The sequence below is a fragment of the Mycteria americana genome, chromosome 7 (assembly GCF_035582795.1).
Source record: "Mycteria americana isolate JAX WOST 10 ecotype Jacksonville Zoo and Gardens chromosome 7, USCA_MyAme_1.0, whole genome shotgun sequence".
Lineage (NCBI taxonomy): Eukaryota > Metazoa > Chordata > Aves > Ciconiiformes > Ciconiidae > Mycteria > Mycteria americana.
In genome coordinates this window covers 61323053-61341171 of record NC_134371.1, presented here as the reverse complement: position 1 = coordinate 61341171, position 18119 = coordinate 61323053, and the positions used below count along the sequence as shown (strand labels likewise).

General features: G+C 41.3%; 1 protein-coding gene across 1 annotated transcript in view; it reads left to right on the top strand.

Moving 5' to 3' along the window:
* AGBL4 (AGBL carboxypeptidase 4) overlaps positions 1-18119 on the top strand; it is a 981249-nt gene that overhangs the window by 857007 nt on the left and 106123 nt on the right. The window contains exon 10 of the mRNA XM_075508731.1: positions 14893-15045. Within this exon, the coding sequence (XP_075364846.1) occupies positions 14893-15045 (153 nt within the window). The remainder of the gene's footprint in view (positions 1-14892; positions 15046-18119) is intronic.

Sequence of the window (18119 nt, the reverse complement as noted above, 5' to 3'; positions counted from 1 at the left end):
GCTGTCCTTGTTGCCAGAAACACGCATGTGAAAACAAAGGGTCAGTCCACAATGGGGCTGTGACATCTTCTGAATGAAAGGGCTGGCAGTGCGGGTGAATGCGCTGGAATTAATTAATGCAGGTAATGCTTTTAAGTTGGGAATTGCTAGAAACACCAGCACCATTTGTTGCAGAAACAATAGACTCTTTTGCTGTTTGTGAGCATGGCAAAAAGCGGAACTCGCCAAAGACAGAGGGACCAATGTGATGATGGGTGAACGTTAGAATATACTTTCTGATAGTAACGCAGTGATTGGGATAGCTTCTAGTCCTGGGAGACTAGAAACACTGTCTGTTTGCAACTTTAAAAAGAGCGAGTCGGTGATTTCCTAGTGCTGGGTACATAGCGATAGTGCTCTTACCTCCCAGGCATTTAGATTTTGTGTGTGTGCCTTTTCTAAACGTTTATTACTATTTCCTCTGCTTTTAAAATACAGCCAGACTATTTTTACTGGGGCAGTGTGAGTGTGGTGGTTTTCTGGGGGTTTTTTTTGTATGGGTTTCACTCGATATAACACATAAGAGTTAAAAACAATCAACATAAAACCGTACGAAGCACTGGCTGGATCTGTGGTTAACCCTCATTTTAAAAAATATGAGGTTACTTTTTGCCTGTGTCTTTTTAACACTGTGGATCAGCTCTATGCTAGAAAAAGCCAGAGAGGGGCAATCCAGCCTAGAACTGAAAGAGCTGCTATGGTACATCATCTGTTACTCCTGGTGTGCTCAGTGAGCCAAAGTGGTTAAAAATGTTGCTACACCTTTCCATAGACTAGGGTGGCATTCTCTGAGCATGTTGCTTGCAAATGTACTTGTTTGATAGACTCCCTGGTTAGAATCAGTACTCATTTTCCTTGCCAGGAAGAATATAAGAGAAAAGAGAAAAAAAAAAAAAGGAAGGTAATTGATGGCAAGCTTTAAGGGTCATCACAGTATTTGCTTCCACTTTCATTCTTTTACAATGGCTTTAATACTGTGCAATTATGGACTTGTTTTAAGTCTTCTCATTTTCTCTTACAAGCAGACCACCTCACGTTTTAAACATCTGCAGTAGTTCCATCAATGAAACCAGGGCTATTGTAGCACTGAAATCTCTAAAATTGCAGTGATTTTCAGTTGGATAGTGATCCACTGTACATCTGGAAAGGTAGGTGTTGCTCTCAGGGAGCTGTATTTGGCATAATTTCCTCCTCAAGAACAGGACACAATGAGATCACAGCTTCTCCTGGTCTCAGCTGTTGAGCAAATCCCTGTCAGGCCTAATACCCAGTGCTCTTTTCCCCTTGATCAGCTGGGCTTTGGTCATTGCTGAGTTGAACATTGTTCACTAAATGAATAGCTCCCAGAATGCAAACTTCACCTGTTATCCTGCCATTTAGGAAAATTGAGAGTTTTTAGTCTTTTGTACTCTGCATTCAAGAGATGAGAGGAAAAAAAACCACCTAAATGCCTCCATTTAAATGTAAATTTTGACTTTTCACGTCTGACAAAGTAGGGTGTTTGTTTTTATAAACAATATATATATAAATAAAAGCCATGGAATTGAAAGAACAAAACCCCTCTCTTGTTGATATTGATATATTTTCGACATAGTAATCTTTGCTCTCATCATGTTATGTATTTTTCTGTTTCTTTTTACTTTAATTTTGCTGTGAGAACAAGAACAGGAGATCGTTAGGAGGGAATACTCTGGTGCTGGCTTGTGGAGAGAAAACATGCCATCTGCCTAATGTGTTTCATCTTGTGTCAGTCTAAGATGTGTTGTTTGGGTTTAACATGCCAGTCAATAGCCTAGAAAGAGTGCAGGCAGCAGCTCTGACATATCCTGGCTAAGGCTCCAAATCCTTCCTGCTCTTCAGAGACTACGCTCACTATGAAACAGGCCACAAGATTTTGGGCAGAAGGTACAGTTCTTATCACCTACTGCATCCTTGCATTAGAATCCAAGAGGCATTTGTGCAATGAACTGAAGTGGTTTGGGATATATTTTCAGTCTTCACCATATTACACTGTTAAGAAGCAAAAGCAAAGACCCAGTCTGAAAGTGGGTTATTTCAAAAAGGTCTGGCTGGTGGGTCTGAGGGGCTGGTGGTTGAGGAAGCGGTGATGTCTCCTTAGTGGCAACCACACAGTACAAGCTTCACCCTTCTCTGCTGCGTTAGGGAAGAGCTGGAGAAGCCATTTGGCGTAGCATCACACACTGACGTGCACTTGAGTCCCAAAGGCAGAATAGTCATGCAATGGAGCCCTCCTTACTCTGAACTGGCAGGTCTCTACTGTCTGTCTGTCTGGAGGTGGGTCAGAATGAGCTCAGCGTCTGTCCCTGCTCCACTGTGCAGTGGGGACTCAGCTGCCTGCAGGGATGGGGCACGTTTTGGGGCTCAGCGCTGTGGTCAGGACACATCAGTGGCCCGGTTTCAGAAATGGGGCCTTCTTCTTTATCAGATGTTTCCTCTTTCAGTCACAGAATTCTTGCCTGATAAACGGATGGCACATGTCTCAGCTGGGTAAAGGTAGCTGGTCACATTTTGTTACACCGTGTGTAATAAAGACTTTAGCTTATTTTTTTATTAAGGAAAGAAGTTGGCAGACAGCTTTAAATGTCTGCCTAAGGACAAAATGAACTGAGTTTTGTAGATAGCTGCTTTTTTTTTCTTAATAAATAAATAAATGGAAAGATTTTTATGTTGATAATAAAAATAACTAATGCAGAGCTTTTTCCACTAGTGCCTGGAGACATGGACAGATGTGGGATTTTGAAGGGATAAAGAATTGAAATCTGTTGGCAGGTAGTTGTATAAAAATGGCTATCCTTCCTGCCTCTTATTACAGACCGGCATTAAACAAATGAAGAGTCTCTGAGAAAGCTAATGATGACAGGATCAGGTTCCAACCATCAGAGATAGCAGAAACCTCCTCCCTTCAGAGAAATTTAAAGTTAAAGGGAAGTGGTTGGGAAAGGTGGGAGCTTTATTAAAGTATCCTTCCGGACTTTCTCCAACTCACAATGTGGTGTGTGGGAGTGTGGAGGGGAGAAAACTGCCAGGGAAACTATGATGAAACAGAGCGAGTTCACGAAAAGTTTGGTTTGCCCATGAGTTGTCTGCTGAAGTTTTGCACGATCACTTTCCGCCTCCAGAGAACTTTCGCTACGCTGCTGTTGCATGTAGTTGGTTTCTGGCTTGCTGTGTGGTCTGTTGTTGGAATAAGAGGGTAAACCTTGTTTTCTCACTTTTATGCTTCTGATTCTCTTCCCCTATTCCACTGCGGGGGGAGTGAGCAAGTGGCTGTGTGGGGCTTAGCTGCCTACTGGGGTTAAATCACAACAATATTGCTTCTCCATGCAATCATATTGTAGGGCCAATCTCCTGAAGCAGTCAGTAATGTGTATCATAGAATTGGCTAGTCACTCTAGTGTTTGGTAACTCAACCTGAAAACAACATGTGGACCATCAGTGTTGATGCAGCATTTAGGAGAGCAAAGATCAAATGTTGATCTGATATACCTACAACTCAGAGCAAATTGCTTTGCTGTCCATTATAGACAGCTGTAACAGTTACAGGGGAGAAGGATGAAAACAAGTTTAAAATATTTCTTTGTATTTAAAGATGCATTTTTACATACACACACTTATAAAGGTATGTATATACACACATAGAAGAAAAAGCAGACAAAAGTACCTAAATCTCTAAGTCAACCATTGGCAGTGCGGGTCAGCTTCTGCTGTCCAGGGTGGGAAATATCCTTCTTCAGAGCCCTACTATACCTTTGTTTAGTTATGCCCTGCTGAATCCTCTTGAGATTGTCACTTCCTGATTATTTCTTATACCACTGTGCTGAATCTTGAGTCCCTGATGTTTTGCCAGACCTGAATATTCTTTCTGTAGGAAATGGTAAAAAAACCCAGTGGTCTCCAATATGTGCTTGCAGGGGATACATTGTCTTTGATATCTTCTGACTTTACTTATAGGCACAGTTAGCTGCCCTGCTGTTTGGTCTGACAGGCAGAACACAAGGTGATATTGCCTGCAGCAATATGTTTGCCTATTGGCCAGTGTGGGTAGGGGACTATTGGAGGAAAAAAGTTTCAGATGCAACTGATGCTGATAAGTGCCTTGCAAAAGGCATGATATGTTGTGCTTTCAGTTGAAAAAGCAGATCCTTCCAAAATGACCATTACATTTTAGCTTTTATAGTACTGTACAGATAATATATATTGCTAGATGTAAAGCACAGAGAAAACATTCTGCAGTTTGGTGCAAAATGCTATGCTGCTCTGTTTCTGAGTAGGTCAAACCCAAGAAAACCTATTCTTCCAGTTGTGGATGGATCTTGGGTCAACAAGAGAATATCAGGGACAATTCTTTTTTTTATTTGTTAGCATGCTGTCCCTCCCCTCGGTAGCTACGTCTGATGTATAGTCCCTAATCACTTTCAGTGTCCTTGTGTTCCTGTTTATCAGCTTTCACTTTTGTCTCTTACTCGGATGTGCTTGTTGCCTGCACTGAGTACAAGGAAGGAAAAGAAAGACGCAACTTGCAAAGGAACAGAATAAGACTAATGACCATGGATAACTTCTGCTTGTGGTGAGGCTGTGCCAGGAAGATGAAGAGAAAGAATTAGTTTGCTTTTCAGCTGTCAATCACTAGTAAAGCATGTTCACAATGTCCATCCACAGCCTTCCTGTCTTCCCAAGCAAGTAGATGGCCCCATAACCCTTGAATGACACATTTCATGTTGTTTCCTTCCACCTGACTGGGCAGGTTTGCAGTTTGCATGCAGATATGTTTATTTCTTTTTTACTCCACATGGATCTATGTAAAATAAGAACAACCTCTACACGTTCTCTCATAGGTCCAACTAATCAAATTTTCTGGGTATGTTGTTAGTAGGCAGAAAAAGATACTCAGGGGCGTGTATAAGAAATTTTACATGTGTAAAATGAACCTTTACCTTTGATGTCCAGCTTGTAGTTATCATTGGTTTAGGGGTTTCTTGAGCTGAAAGCTTTATATAGAGCAGGACCTACCTTACAGTAATTTGTCTAATATCTTTTTAAAGTAGACAGTTTAAACTGTAGAAATATGCATACTTTTCGCCACCAGTCAACACCTTAACTTTTCAGGAACTACAAAAGTCTCATTCTGCAGCATAAATTAAGGTCTAATTGGAAAATAAGAACAGTGGTGCTGCATCTAACCCAAGGTCTATTTGGCTCAGTATCCAATGAGCTATCGCAGATGCTAAGGGATAGACTAAGAACAATGCAAAGCTTCTGGAAATGTATAATTTGGGGATTTTCTGATCAAGAAATTGTGCCCACTGCTTTGTGTGTAATAACATAATGTAATCTTTTTCTTTGAATTTATCTAACTGATCTTTGAGTTCATCTGTGTTTTGGCCAAAATCTGGTGGCAGTGAGTTCTACAGTATAAGTATAAGCTAATTTAAAAAGCACTTAATTTTGTTTGCCTTAGGTCTTCTGCCTGATGACTTTGTATTCTGACAGCTGTTACTTATTTAGTAAGAAATAGTGAATAATGCCATATATTATTTCAGAGACTAGAGAAACTGGTTGTTACAGAGTTTGATTTGACTACACGCAATTTGTCCAACTGGAATAGTTCCTAGGAAATTAGGGGACAGGGAGTCATAACTCCTAGCCATTGTTTCTGAGTCTACCACTCTTTGCCTTTGTAATTGAAGGAGAAGCAGGCAATGTCTTTGGGCCTTATTTATGTACTTGCAAAGTAAAGACTGTGTACCTTGGTCAGAAGGTTCTACAGAGGTATAATTAAAAGTTAGTGGTAAAACACAAAACTATTAATACTGCTATGAAGTGAATAGTTGAATAGGAAGTCTTGAGCTTAATATAGTTTCAGGTGTATAAGCAGCAATTAATGATGCCTGAAAGACATTAAATGACGTGCATATGGTCACAGCAAGCAAGTGACTGTCTAAGGAACAGTACCAAGGAGTGCTAAAACCCTCAATACAGCTACTGGGAGCATTTCAGCTGAGCAAACTTTCAGAACCAGACCAGAGCCAAATTGAATTATCCAGTGAAAACATGGTCATTTAGATATTTCTGTTTTGTAACCCAATTTTCTTGCTTTAATTATCAGAATAAGGAACAGTTACTGCCTCAGCTTCTTTCTCCCGTCCTTCCTCCTTCCCTCCCTCCCTCCCTTTCTTCTCCCTTCCTTCTCCCTCCTTTCTCTATTTCTGTCTTTATTTCATAGTAGGGTTCCTTCCCTCTCCCAAAAAGCTGTTGATTCTTTTGCCACAATTCTCCCCTCTCTTTTTTGAAAAGCCTTCTTTCTGTAGAGCCAATGCTGTTCAGTAGCAGGCAAGTGAGCAAGGTGGGATTTACAGAGCTTGTTCTGCGGGGCATATGGTGGGGACATGCAAGTGAGGTCTGAGATGGGCAGAGCCAAGTGAGATCAGCAAAGTTTAGGGTGAGGTAATGCCCCAAGACCCAGTTTAATCCCAATGCTTTATCCTAATTATTCAGGCAACTAAAGACTTCAGAGCCTGCGAAGGTCAAAACCCATGTTGCTGAGTGTATGTGCATGTTTGCTCCTAGATGAGGGAGAGAGAAAGGATGAGACAGAACAATAACTGTCCTTGTTCAGACTTGCCCTTCTAGTTTTGGCTTGGGGTCAGGCCCAAAATCCAGAAGAGTGTATTTCCTGGTTCCTATTCATTTAGACTAAAAATTATACAAGAATTGTCCATGCAGCTGACCCAAAAGTCTTGTCTAAACTTGATCTGGGTCTTAACATTGTCTCTTTGCCCCCTCTCTAATTTAATATGCATTTGAACAGAAGTGGCTTCTTGACAGAGCCTTTCACCTCCAGGTCACCCTTTCAAATCCAATTCAGGCCTGTCGTGACCAAATGTTACTACCATCTGACGGCTCTTCTGTGTCCTGTGTGAATTGTTGGCTTCAGTCCAGTAGCTGGTGGACAGGTGCCTGAATTGCAAAAACTGCCAGAGTTGACACTAACTGGACGTCTCTGCAGAGGGGTCAAAGAATGAATCAGCCTGGCAGATGAATTAATACTTAACTTGTACGCGCTGTGATGCTTTATATCTTCAAAGTGCTTTACAAGCGTCAGCTAATCCTCAGGAGGTGTTGTTATCTGCACTGGCAGGTGAGAGAAGCAAGCAGATAAAGAACCAGGATCAGAATATGCATGTTGCTGACCTCCCAATCTGGGGCCAAAACTATGAGTTTAGCTCCTTTCAGGGCTACTGATGGGCTCACCAGAGCAGGGTTCAAGCTCATTGAAGGGGGTCCTGTGTTCTTCTATGGATGAAAGCATCCCTTACGTTTTTAAGACAGGCAGGAAAGCAGTGTTGATGAAATCCATGGAACCAACAGAAGTCTCTTCTCCATCTTCTTTGAGGCACTAATGAGTCATGTCAGATTATGGCTGTCATTAAGAGGTATCATTATTTAGATTGAGAACTCTCCACGTAACCGGATTGGTAAATAATTACTTTTGAATGGCAACTGGGTTGGAGCAGTTCATTCTGAAAGACAACAGCTCTTGGAATGTCATTGACAAGGTGACCTGCCTAATGGATGAGGGGAAGGTTGTGGATGTTGTCTACCTAGAATTCAGTAAAGCCTTTGACACTGTTTCCCATAGCATTCTCCTGGAGAAACTGGCTGCTCATGGCTTGGAGGGGTGTACTCTTCGCTGGGTAAAGAACTGGCTGGATGGCTGGGCCCAAAGAGTGGTGGTGAATGGAGTTTACTCCAGTTGGTGGCCGGTCACAAGCGGTGTTCCCCAGGGCTCTGTGTTGGGGCCAGTTCTGTTTAACATCTTTATCAATGATCTGGATGAAGGGATCGAGTGCACCCTCAGTAAGTTTGCAGATGACACCAAGTTGGGCAGGAGTGTTGATCTGCTCGAGGGTAGGAAGGCTCTGCAGAGGGACCTGGACAGGCTGGATCAATGGGCTGGGGCCAATTGTATGAGGTTCAACAAGGCTAAGTGCAAGGTCCTGCACTTGGGTCACAGCAACCCCATGCAACGCTACAGGCTTGGGGAAGAGTGGCTGGAAAGCTGCCCAGTGGAAAAGGACCTGGGGATGTTGGTTGACAGCCGCCTGAATATGAGCCAGCAGTGTGCCCAGGTGGCCAAGAAAGCCAATGGCATCCTGGCTTGTATCAAAAATAGTGTGGCCAGCAGGACTAGGGAAGTGATCGTCCCCCTATACTGGGCACTGGTGAGGCCGCACCTCGAATACTGTGTTCAGTTTTGAGCCCCTCAGTGCAAGAGAGACATTGAGGGGCTGGAGCGTGTCCAGAGAAGGGCAACGAAGCTGGTGAAGGGTCTGGAGCACAAGTCTGATGAGGAGCGGCTGAGGGAGCTGGGGTTGTTTAGCCTGGAGGAAAGGAGGCTCAGAGGAGACCTTATTGCTCTCTACAACTACCTGTGGCGAGGTGGGGGTTGGTCTCTTCTCCCAGGTAACAAGTGATAGGACAAGAGGAAATGGCCTCAAGTTGTGCCAGGGGAGGTTTAGATTGGATATTAGGAAATTGTACTTCACTGAAAGGGTTGTCAAGCACTGGAACAGGCTGCCCAGGGAAGTGGTTGAGTCGCCATCCCTGGAGGTATTTAAGAGATATTTGGATGAGGTGCTTAGGGACATGGTGTAGTGGTGGTCTTGGTAGTGTTAGGTTTACAGTTGGACTTGATGATCTTAAAGGTCTTTTCCAAACTATACGGTTCTGTGATTCTGTGAAATAATCTGAAAAAAATGCATGAAGTGTTATGAAGAACTGCTAGAAGGTCATGCAGAGTTAGTGGTACATCAGTGTTTGCAAGCTGCTTCTGCAAAGACACTTAGAATACATTGTCAGATTGTATAAAGGTGTCTACAGGAATAAGGAGAAATTGGCTTTTTTGCTTCATATCAGTGAGAATAAGAGTGGTTCTAAAGTGGCATTTTCCCTTCTCTGGAAGTAAGATGAGGAAACTGTTTGGTTTTTTTAAAAATATTTTTAACCTTTAGAAGCTTTTTTAAAATAGTAAACCACTTTTCTACTATTAATTTCTTACATAAATAATTGCTGTTGTTGCCGTGGTGTTTACAAGGATGAATGGAGCAGGTGGCCCATGAGATGATGAATGGAAGGAGAAAGATGTTGTCCCTATGGTTACAAAGGGGTAGTGGCATACCTCTGAAATAGTGCCTCTAATAAGGTGTGGCTTACATCATCTGCAAAACTGGAGATGACACTGTAGGACTGACTTGTCAGAGGTTATAAAGAATGGCAGAGGAAAATGTTCTTGGAAGTATTTGACTTTTTTTTTTTTTTTTTTTTTGGTGAGGGTTTATGCTGGCCCTTTGAAATTTGGGGAAAAAATATGGGGAGAAGGTAAATGTAAGAAAAGTGATTTGGGTAAAATTCACCTTACCAGGCATCCAAATCCAGGTATTTCAAGGGAAGCTTGAAAATGTGAACCATATCCAGTTAGTTTGAATTCCACCTCATGTTCCTTTGTATAGTCAGAAGGAGACAAGTGTTGTGCATCCCTAAAGAGCGATTCAAAGCAGTGGGCAGAGTTCCCTGGTGCTGAAAGGGCCAGGACTGGTGCTTTCTAGCTGAATGTAGACTGCTGAACATGTGATGCTGAATGGTCAGTTTTCCTTTATTTTGATTATTAGCACATTGTGCTTGTGTTTTCTGGTGTCACCACTGTAGGCGTTGCCAAAATAACTAAGCATGGGGTACAGCGTGTATGTCAAAATGGATATATTTGAGATCTATGCAGAATTTTCTTTTGAGAGGTTCTGGACCTGAGGAAACATCAAATAGCTGGTCTCCTGGGAATTTCTGAATCTTTTCTGAACCAAAAGGGGCAAACTCCTTACGCTGTGCCAACTGTTGTATGTCCATTTGCTTCAAAGAGTGGCTTAGCAGTAGGAGTGCAAAGTCTGCCTGAAGGCTGTTATGTTCTCTACCATTAATGACAAGCCATGGTTTTAGTGGCTTGTATAAAACATTTCAAAGAGTTTATCCCATTCCCTGTATGAAATATTGGAGTGAAGAAGGCTTTTGGATGCTCTTTCTCTAAACCAATTGCTATGCCCAAGAATTAATAAAATCCATATTGAAGTGACAGCTGGTGGACAGAGCTGGCTTCTTCCTGCATCACTTGTCTCTCTAGTGGCTCATGTTCCGGGCTCAATGCACATTTATCCTTTTATTATGGCATTTATTGATTTTTTATTTATTTATTTATTTATTAAATATCTGTTTCCTGAAGAATCATAATTGCACTGTTCAAAATCTAACTTTGGTCGTATCAGCACTAGCTATTAACATCATTCTTTCCTTCTTTCCTTTTGCTCTTTAATTACTGACCTTCCAAAGGCATTCAGCTAATGAAATAAAAATGCAGACAAGTGAGAATATATTTTCTCAAAACTTTACATGGCATTATGAACCAGTTTCCAGCTTCTGTGCTACTTTGACTATTTCATATCTTGACAATGTATGTGAGGTCTTATTCTTTAACCATGGTTTCTTTCATTTTTCCCCCTCCCTAATTTATATGTATATTTCTCAAGCTGTCAGAAACTTTAGACTGACTCAGGAGAACAGTAGAAAGTGTGTGTCACAAAGGCAGGGATTCAAATGAACTTTAGAGCAGAAATTATGTTGCTTATCTATCCTGGTTTTATGTGTTAAGTGGCAAGAAGAGGCAAAGACCATTCTTTTCAAGGAAGAGAATGTTAACTGTTGTTTTCTAGGAAGTGGGGTTCAATCGATGTCTCTGTCAGTCTAGTGAGTGATTTCTGTTTTGACACACAGAGAAAACAAAGACCAAGTCTGCCTTTGTTTTCTCCAACTCTGTAAGCTGGGTCATCCAGGTAATTACAGCTTTACTTAAGAAAGAGAGTGCAAGAGAGAAAATCTTTGCTGCTGCTTGTAAGCACACGGAAAAGACACTCGAGGGAATTAAATTGCATGATGATTTTTATAAGGCATCTGAATCATTTTGCATTCCACGTCTAAAGCAGAAAATGATGAGTTTAATATCATATTGTAGAATGTAACTTGTAAGTCTCTCGGAAGGCAGCTATGGCATCCAGAGATGTTTGAGCCTGGCTATTTTTTTTTTTTCTGCTTAAAGGCTGAAGCAAATGTGACTGTGAGACTTTGAGCCACCTCTAAATTTATTCCCATTCTTACTTGTAGATGCTACCACTTTAGAAGCCATAACCAGGGTGGGTTCTGGTGTGTAGATGCTGACAGATAACCCTGTGGTTTAACAGAAGATAGGATTGGTTTATGTTTTAAGTGTGTTTGTATGTGCTAATGTAAATGCACACATACATTTATTAACTTCATTCTCCCATTAAAATTCTCCCTATCTCAAAAAGAAACTATTTCAGAAGGTCAGCTCTCTGCTGATTTTTCTGAAATTCCCATCAGGAGGTGAAATTATATATTTAATAAAATGTTAATTCTGTGATACTGCCTAAATTGCAGGAGATCAGTAATTATGTCAAAATCTTCCAGAGAACCTCAACTGAAATATGAAACTTTATTCCCTAGCTTAAATTTGTAGTGTGGCAGTGGGTGAAACAGTTCCTACACATAAAGTACTTATGAATATGTATGACTCTAAAGAGAGAGAAGAAATACCATTATCGTTCAGGAACATACCTTCATTCTTTTGTGAAACTTGTCTGCAGACAAATTGTCTACTACTTGGTCTACTACTTGGGGCACAAGGTGGCAAACTTTGAGTTTAATATCCCAGTGACTGGGCTGTTATTGTCCATTTTAAGGCCACAATATCTTTGTGTCTGTGAATAAAGAGAATTTCTCCATTAGGAACTCATGTGTTATATTAACAATGCACTGAATTATTTTGTTCTGTAATGGAGAATGCTCAAGATGCTCCCCTTTGATAAAATAATGAATGTGATGAGAAGAAAAGAAATGTGAAACACAGAAATACTGTTCTGCTCACATACAGCAGTGTCTGGGAGTAGTACATCTAACTGGCAATTACTCTAGCAGTGTTAGTTGAGTTTAGTACTCAACTTACTAAATAAGATGGACAATTGCAAATTTGGACTATATTTACTGGGCAGGAATATGTGAAATAGAGTTTTTATATGTTCAGTAGGAGGGTAAGGAACAAAGACCAGAAAAAACAGTTGAATAGTTACTGTGGGCTGACTTAGGAAATGACTTTTGAAATACGTTGTAATGAATGACTGGATAAATGTTTTTAAACACTTGTTTGGGTGATGAGCTATCTGTTGAATGTCATAGTTTCCAAATAAGCAATCTGGAAGCTTAATCTTTAGGTGAAGGTGATATCTGTGAAGGACACTGTTTTCTCACAAATAACCATTGTAACCAGACTATTTGAAAATGGTTTTGATGATCAAGAAAGATCTTCAAAGAAACTTCAGCACCCCAAGAGATTCTCTAAAATTCTCTGGAACGCTTCTATCAGCAATTTTTTTAGTGAGAATCCTAGGAGAGTTTAGAAAATATTCTCTAGTGATACTGTGTTAGACTGGATGACTTGATCAATTGAATACTAAGCTGAGGATCAGGCCACCCATGTTCTCCAGGTGAATTTCTTGCTGCATAGCCTATGGAAAGTTATCTTAGTAATCTGTGCCTCTGTTTCCCTGTTCGTAGACACCTTCTTTTGGAAACAATTTGATAGCTATGGATGAATAAGTATAGTATGACACAGCACAAATCATAGTTTATGCCAGCACCTTTATTTGTGTTGTTTAAGACACAAATGATACTAGTCTATTGTTATATATCTCACTGTGCTTCTCAATCACTTTATATTAGTAAATATGTCCCTATAAAGAATTCTGTCTAGTTGTTCTAAAATAAGTATGACTTAGGTCACTGACTTCTATGTGAAGGACATTCATGCTTTACAAATATCCAGTTTAACTAGATTATCTCCTCACTTCATCATCAAATCACTGTTTTGAGACTCTGCAACATGTTCTGTTTTATGGTGATATGCCAGTATGCATCTGATCTCATCAAATTCTGTTTCTGATGGGGAAATTATCTTATGAAAAATAATATTACTCAATCTTGGTTTTAATTTCTGTATGCTTGGAGAGGAAGAAAATCCTATGTGGTATTTCATCCTGTCAATGCTAATCTTTCTCTTCAGTGCTATATCTCCGAATAGCAGATGTGTGTTTTATTGCAGTGTTGGTCCTCTATAGCACAGCATAATGTTTTGGCAGGAGCAAACAATTTATTGTATTAGAGTCAAATACAATCAAATGTTCCTTTTCCTACAAAGCATGGCCAGATATTGATATTGCATTAGCTAACATTTTAACATAGGAGAGGCTTAATAAGATACAGTATTACTCTCTCTAGGCTGTTTAATTAAACTAAACAGTCACTGTGTATTGTACATTGGTTTTCTGCCAAGGGAAAGTAAATCTGTATCATATTAGTTTCACATACTGAATGATGTTCTCCCCCCATCAGAGACTCTCTAGAAGAGCTGACACTGCTGTCACATGAACTGCATAATACAAACTGCGTTTGTATTACATCGGGCTGTCTTGTAGCTCAGTATTCTCCAGTAGCCTGAGCAGGCTTTGTGTACAAATGAGACATGTGGCCGGAGAGCTACACGTTATATTTTACTGGCCAGGGTCCCTATTCGCTGCTGACGGGTAGAGGGCTAAGCATTGAAATCCCTGTCCTGCTACCAGAACTCTTCTCCATCCCCCTGTTGGGGCAGGGAGATCTGCACTGTAACCTTCTGGTCACCAGGAAGGTTCTTACTGGCCCCATGGTGGCCAGGTGACAGGGGTGGGTTTGTCACTGTCTAGTCACAGAGCACCATTTGTTCAGGACCAGCAGTTGCAAGAGTTTGGGGAAACTCTGGGTAATCCAGTGGCATCTGCTCTGGTAACACGTTTTAGTACTGGATGGTGCCTTCTCACTGCTGTCAATGGCACTGTACATGGTGATCGAGGTGAACATTCACTCTTTGCCACTGATGGCAGGGGAAGTAGTATCACTTATACATGATGTGAGGAAAAAGATGAGTCCCTGGACTGGAGACTTGAGCAGCGTTTTCTTACAGAGCCTTCTGACACTGAATTGTCAATCCAGGAAGGGTATGGGGAGAGCAGGCACTTGTGTGTTAGGGGGTCCTGGTGTTTTCTTTTGAAGCAAGAATTGATGCAGAATCACATGGCAAGCTACAAGCGGAGAGGCATTCAAGGCACTTGCTTTTGGGAGTTGTTCTGTTGAATTACTACTACAAAGCAGACTAAGACAAAAACATTTGGGGTATTTCTCCTTATAAACCAAAATAAACTGCATGGGAAATACTGAAGGTTTTTTACACAATTTTGAGCCTGCCTTTCCTGGCAGAAGGGTACGTTTGCATATTGCGGTGCAGCACTATGCAGAGACGGCAAAGCTATTGCCGAACAATCGTGCTCTAGAACTGGAAGGTGCATATTTTTATCAGTGGCACTAAGCCCTGTATCAAAGCGAAGGATAATGCTTTGGCTCTATTTTGCACAGTGTCCTGTGCTGCGTAAATGTTCCGGCCTTCCCAGAACAGGTAAAGAAGTGTCTGTCATGGTCCTGTGTTGCATCTCACATGCACCCCCAGAGAGGCATGCATGGTTGGATGCATCAAAGCAAGGTCTTTAGCATGGCTCTCTGATGCAGGCACCATGGTTAGATTCAAGGATGGCAGTATTGGATTTATGGGAGGCTTCACCTACATAACACAGTTATGATTTATCTCATGCTGAATGTTTTGTTGTTGTTGTTGTTTTCCCTCAACAGAAGATTAACCTAGAGTTCTATATTGACATCCATGCCCACTCCACTATGATGAATGGCTTCATGTATGGGAACATCTTTGAAGACGAGGAAAGATTTCAGCGACAGGCTGTTTTTCCCAAGCTACTCTGTCAGAATGCCGAAGACTTCTCTTACGTAAGCAATGTTTCTCTAATTAATTTATTCCTAATTTATTTTTTAATGATAAATCTGTGGCTTAATTGGATTGTGTGAATTTTATTTTAATATGAATAGAAGGCTACTTAAATTTTTTGTCATTATTAGCTACCATCTTCCCTCTTAGACTTACCTTATCCAAAAGTGGTAAGTTGTGATCTTATGTATTGTCATTAGACACATGAACAGAAGCAGGTTCTTCATCTTCCATATTATAACCTTTGGTTCTGAATTATTGGAACACTTAGTTTTTATCAGAAGATCCTTTGTCTTTTGATCAACTGGATCAGCTTTATTGTTTCATTGTTTATATTATATTATATTGACAAATTTTTTTACTTTTACACTTTAATAATATAATAGCAAATAGAAGTAAAATAATAAACTTCAAAGAAAAGGTTGGATAATCTTCTGTTGAAAGTTGTAACAAAAACAATGTATGCTTTTGAAATTCTTTTATATTACCATGGAAAACTGTTCTGCAAGAAAATCTGCAATTGCTCAATACATGTCTTGTAACTTGGAAGAAAGTATGCGTGTAGGTATCTCTGGATATTGGAAATAAATGGTAAACTCCTATAAACGAGTTGGAAAGAGGCATATGTTTTTAGAGCAAGTTTCAAATAGAGTAGAACAGATCCTTAGCACACATTGGTTGCAGTAGCTCTGCAGAAGTAAGTAGATTTAAGACTCTGGTCCAGTGTGTTGCAACTTTGTGTCCAAGTATGACATCCTGGCCCTTTCCGTAGCCTCTTTTGTGCATCAGTTTTCCTTGAAAGCTGTGCAAGTAGAACACACAATGCCCAAGCCTGCCTGCAGCTGCTTGTTTGCTTCTCCTGGCCCACCTTACACACCTGTGGAGCTGCCAGCTAAGCTACTTCTCTACAGCCATCCCTTGCTCTGTTTCAGTCTATGCACTCCAGGTTTGCTTAAGTGGACAGTCCTTCAAATAAGAGGTGTTTGGTCTCCCATTGTGCTTTGACTGGGATAAGGAATCTTCAGAAATGCATCTCAGCCAAGGCAGTGGGAACTTCCAGCCATGAGCTGTGAGGAGGGAAGGCAGTGGAGGACATTTGGCAGCTATTAATGGGAACAGACTCAATTAAAAATTACTTCGGAACCCTGCACCAAGCAGAGAAGAGCAGAAGAACCTACTGTTTGGGCCCTGATTTTATGTCTGTTATGTTCTTAACCCTCTTTGTTACCCACCATACATTTTCCCAGTCTCTGCTGTTCCCTTTTTGCTTATACTTCATCCTCCTGGTACTGAGAGATAAACCTGGGTCTCCTCTTCTCAAAGATGGGGACAGCTGGGGCAAGGTGCCTGCCTCCTCTGCAATGCCATCCCAACCAGCTTGTGGCAGAGGTGGTGGGTGGAGGAGGATAGGGACCCTGCAGCATTCCATCTGTTTAGCTCTAGAGAAACAAAATCTAAAACCAGATACAAAAGCAGACAAGTCTGCACAGCAAAAGAAACTGTAATTGGAAAAAAGGCCATTTTCATCATGGCAAGAATGCTAGCCTAAAGCTTTCTCATCAAGCTGCAATAGAGAATTTTTTTGTCTTGTGTTTGCGCATATTGCACTGTGAAGTTTGAGTGGGAAGTGAGTATAGAAATGGAGTTGTGCCACTGTTTTCTTGACAGATCTGTTCCAGCAAAAGGAAGGAGGAATTGAAACCTCCTGATTCCTGTCCGTTTCTCTAGTCTATGGTAGTTGTTTTATGCAAGAGTGGGAAAAAGTTTGGATCAGTCCCTGACTTGTCTAAGGCTAGGCAGAAGATATCCTTCCCTCTGTCTTTTCTGTTCCCAGTAGGGGAGCCTCTAGTAGACCAAACATTTTCCTGTCCTTCTTGGGATCAGCAGTGGCAGCTGGCTGGGTAATGCCTGGGAGGGTGTGTGGCTGCTGTTGCTTCCTCTGTTGCCTCATAGTATTGTTTAACCATTGTCAGTATTGTTTAACCATTGTCTGTATGTTTTGGAGGTTCGGGGGACTGCTGTGGTGTGAAGCTTTCTACAGTCAACCACTGCAAGGGCTTCTCAGAAAACTGTCCAGAGTGCAGAAGACCAAATCCATACTAAATGAGGAGGGACAGCAGCTGCATCTGTTCCCAGCTGATTGGAGCCTGGGGAAGAGGGAGTTGGGTTCAAGGAACAGCCTGTTCTTGTCCGAGAAGACCTCAGTGATTGAGTTTCTTATCTGCACCTGGTTGTTTCAAAAACACATTATAGATAAGGGGGCATTCACAGATCATAGCAATGAAAACCTGCAATTGATAGGAGTTTAGAAATTTTGTGCTCAAGTGTGGGATTTCTCTCTGTTACTGTGGGAGATTAAGTGTTCCTCTTAGCGCAAGCCTCGGTTGACAAAGGGAAAATCTTTGAGAAAATGACATAGGAAATAGAAGCCAATAGCTAAATAAACAGCGCAGTCTCTCCCCTTTGACTCTCAATCTCCTTTCTGTAGAAGCTGGCAACCGGATATATATGTTGGCACCCAGTGCACCACAGTTTGACCTAGGTGCTGCTGGCACTCAGTGCATTGGGCTTTCAACTCACATCCTACTGGTCTCTTGAGACCAGAAGCTTTTCCCCTGCCATCCATCCAAGCCATTCTTAGGGCAGCTGAGGGGATAGAAGTGTTGGAAAAGGAGACAGCCACAAAGTGTCCGACGTGTGTGAAGCAAGAAGAGTGAATATTACTGCTGTCTCCAAGTGGGAAAGTCTCTGTTCTCTTGTTTTCAGCTCCAGTCATGTGGGTTATGTGACTGGCTGGAAATATCAGGGGTAAAGTTTGCTGCTTGAAACAGAGGAAAGGAATCCAGAGCTTCCTGCATTTAAAAAGGGGAAAAAAAAGTGTTGAAGATTAAAAATAGTGTATGTAAATATGTCCTATTGACTGCTCAAAGGGAAGGGGGGAAGTGCATCGTTAACATTACCAGGCTGGTGTTTGAAAGTGTGGGAATGGACCACTGTTGTTACTAATTAATTTTCCAAAGCTTCAGGAGGTCTCATTTACATTGTATGCTGCTGCGGCCATTTGTTGGGATTATAA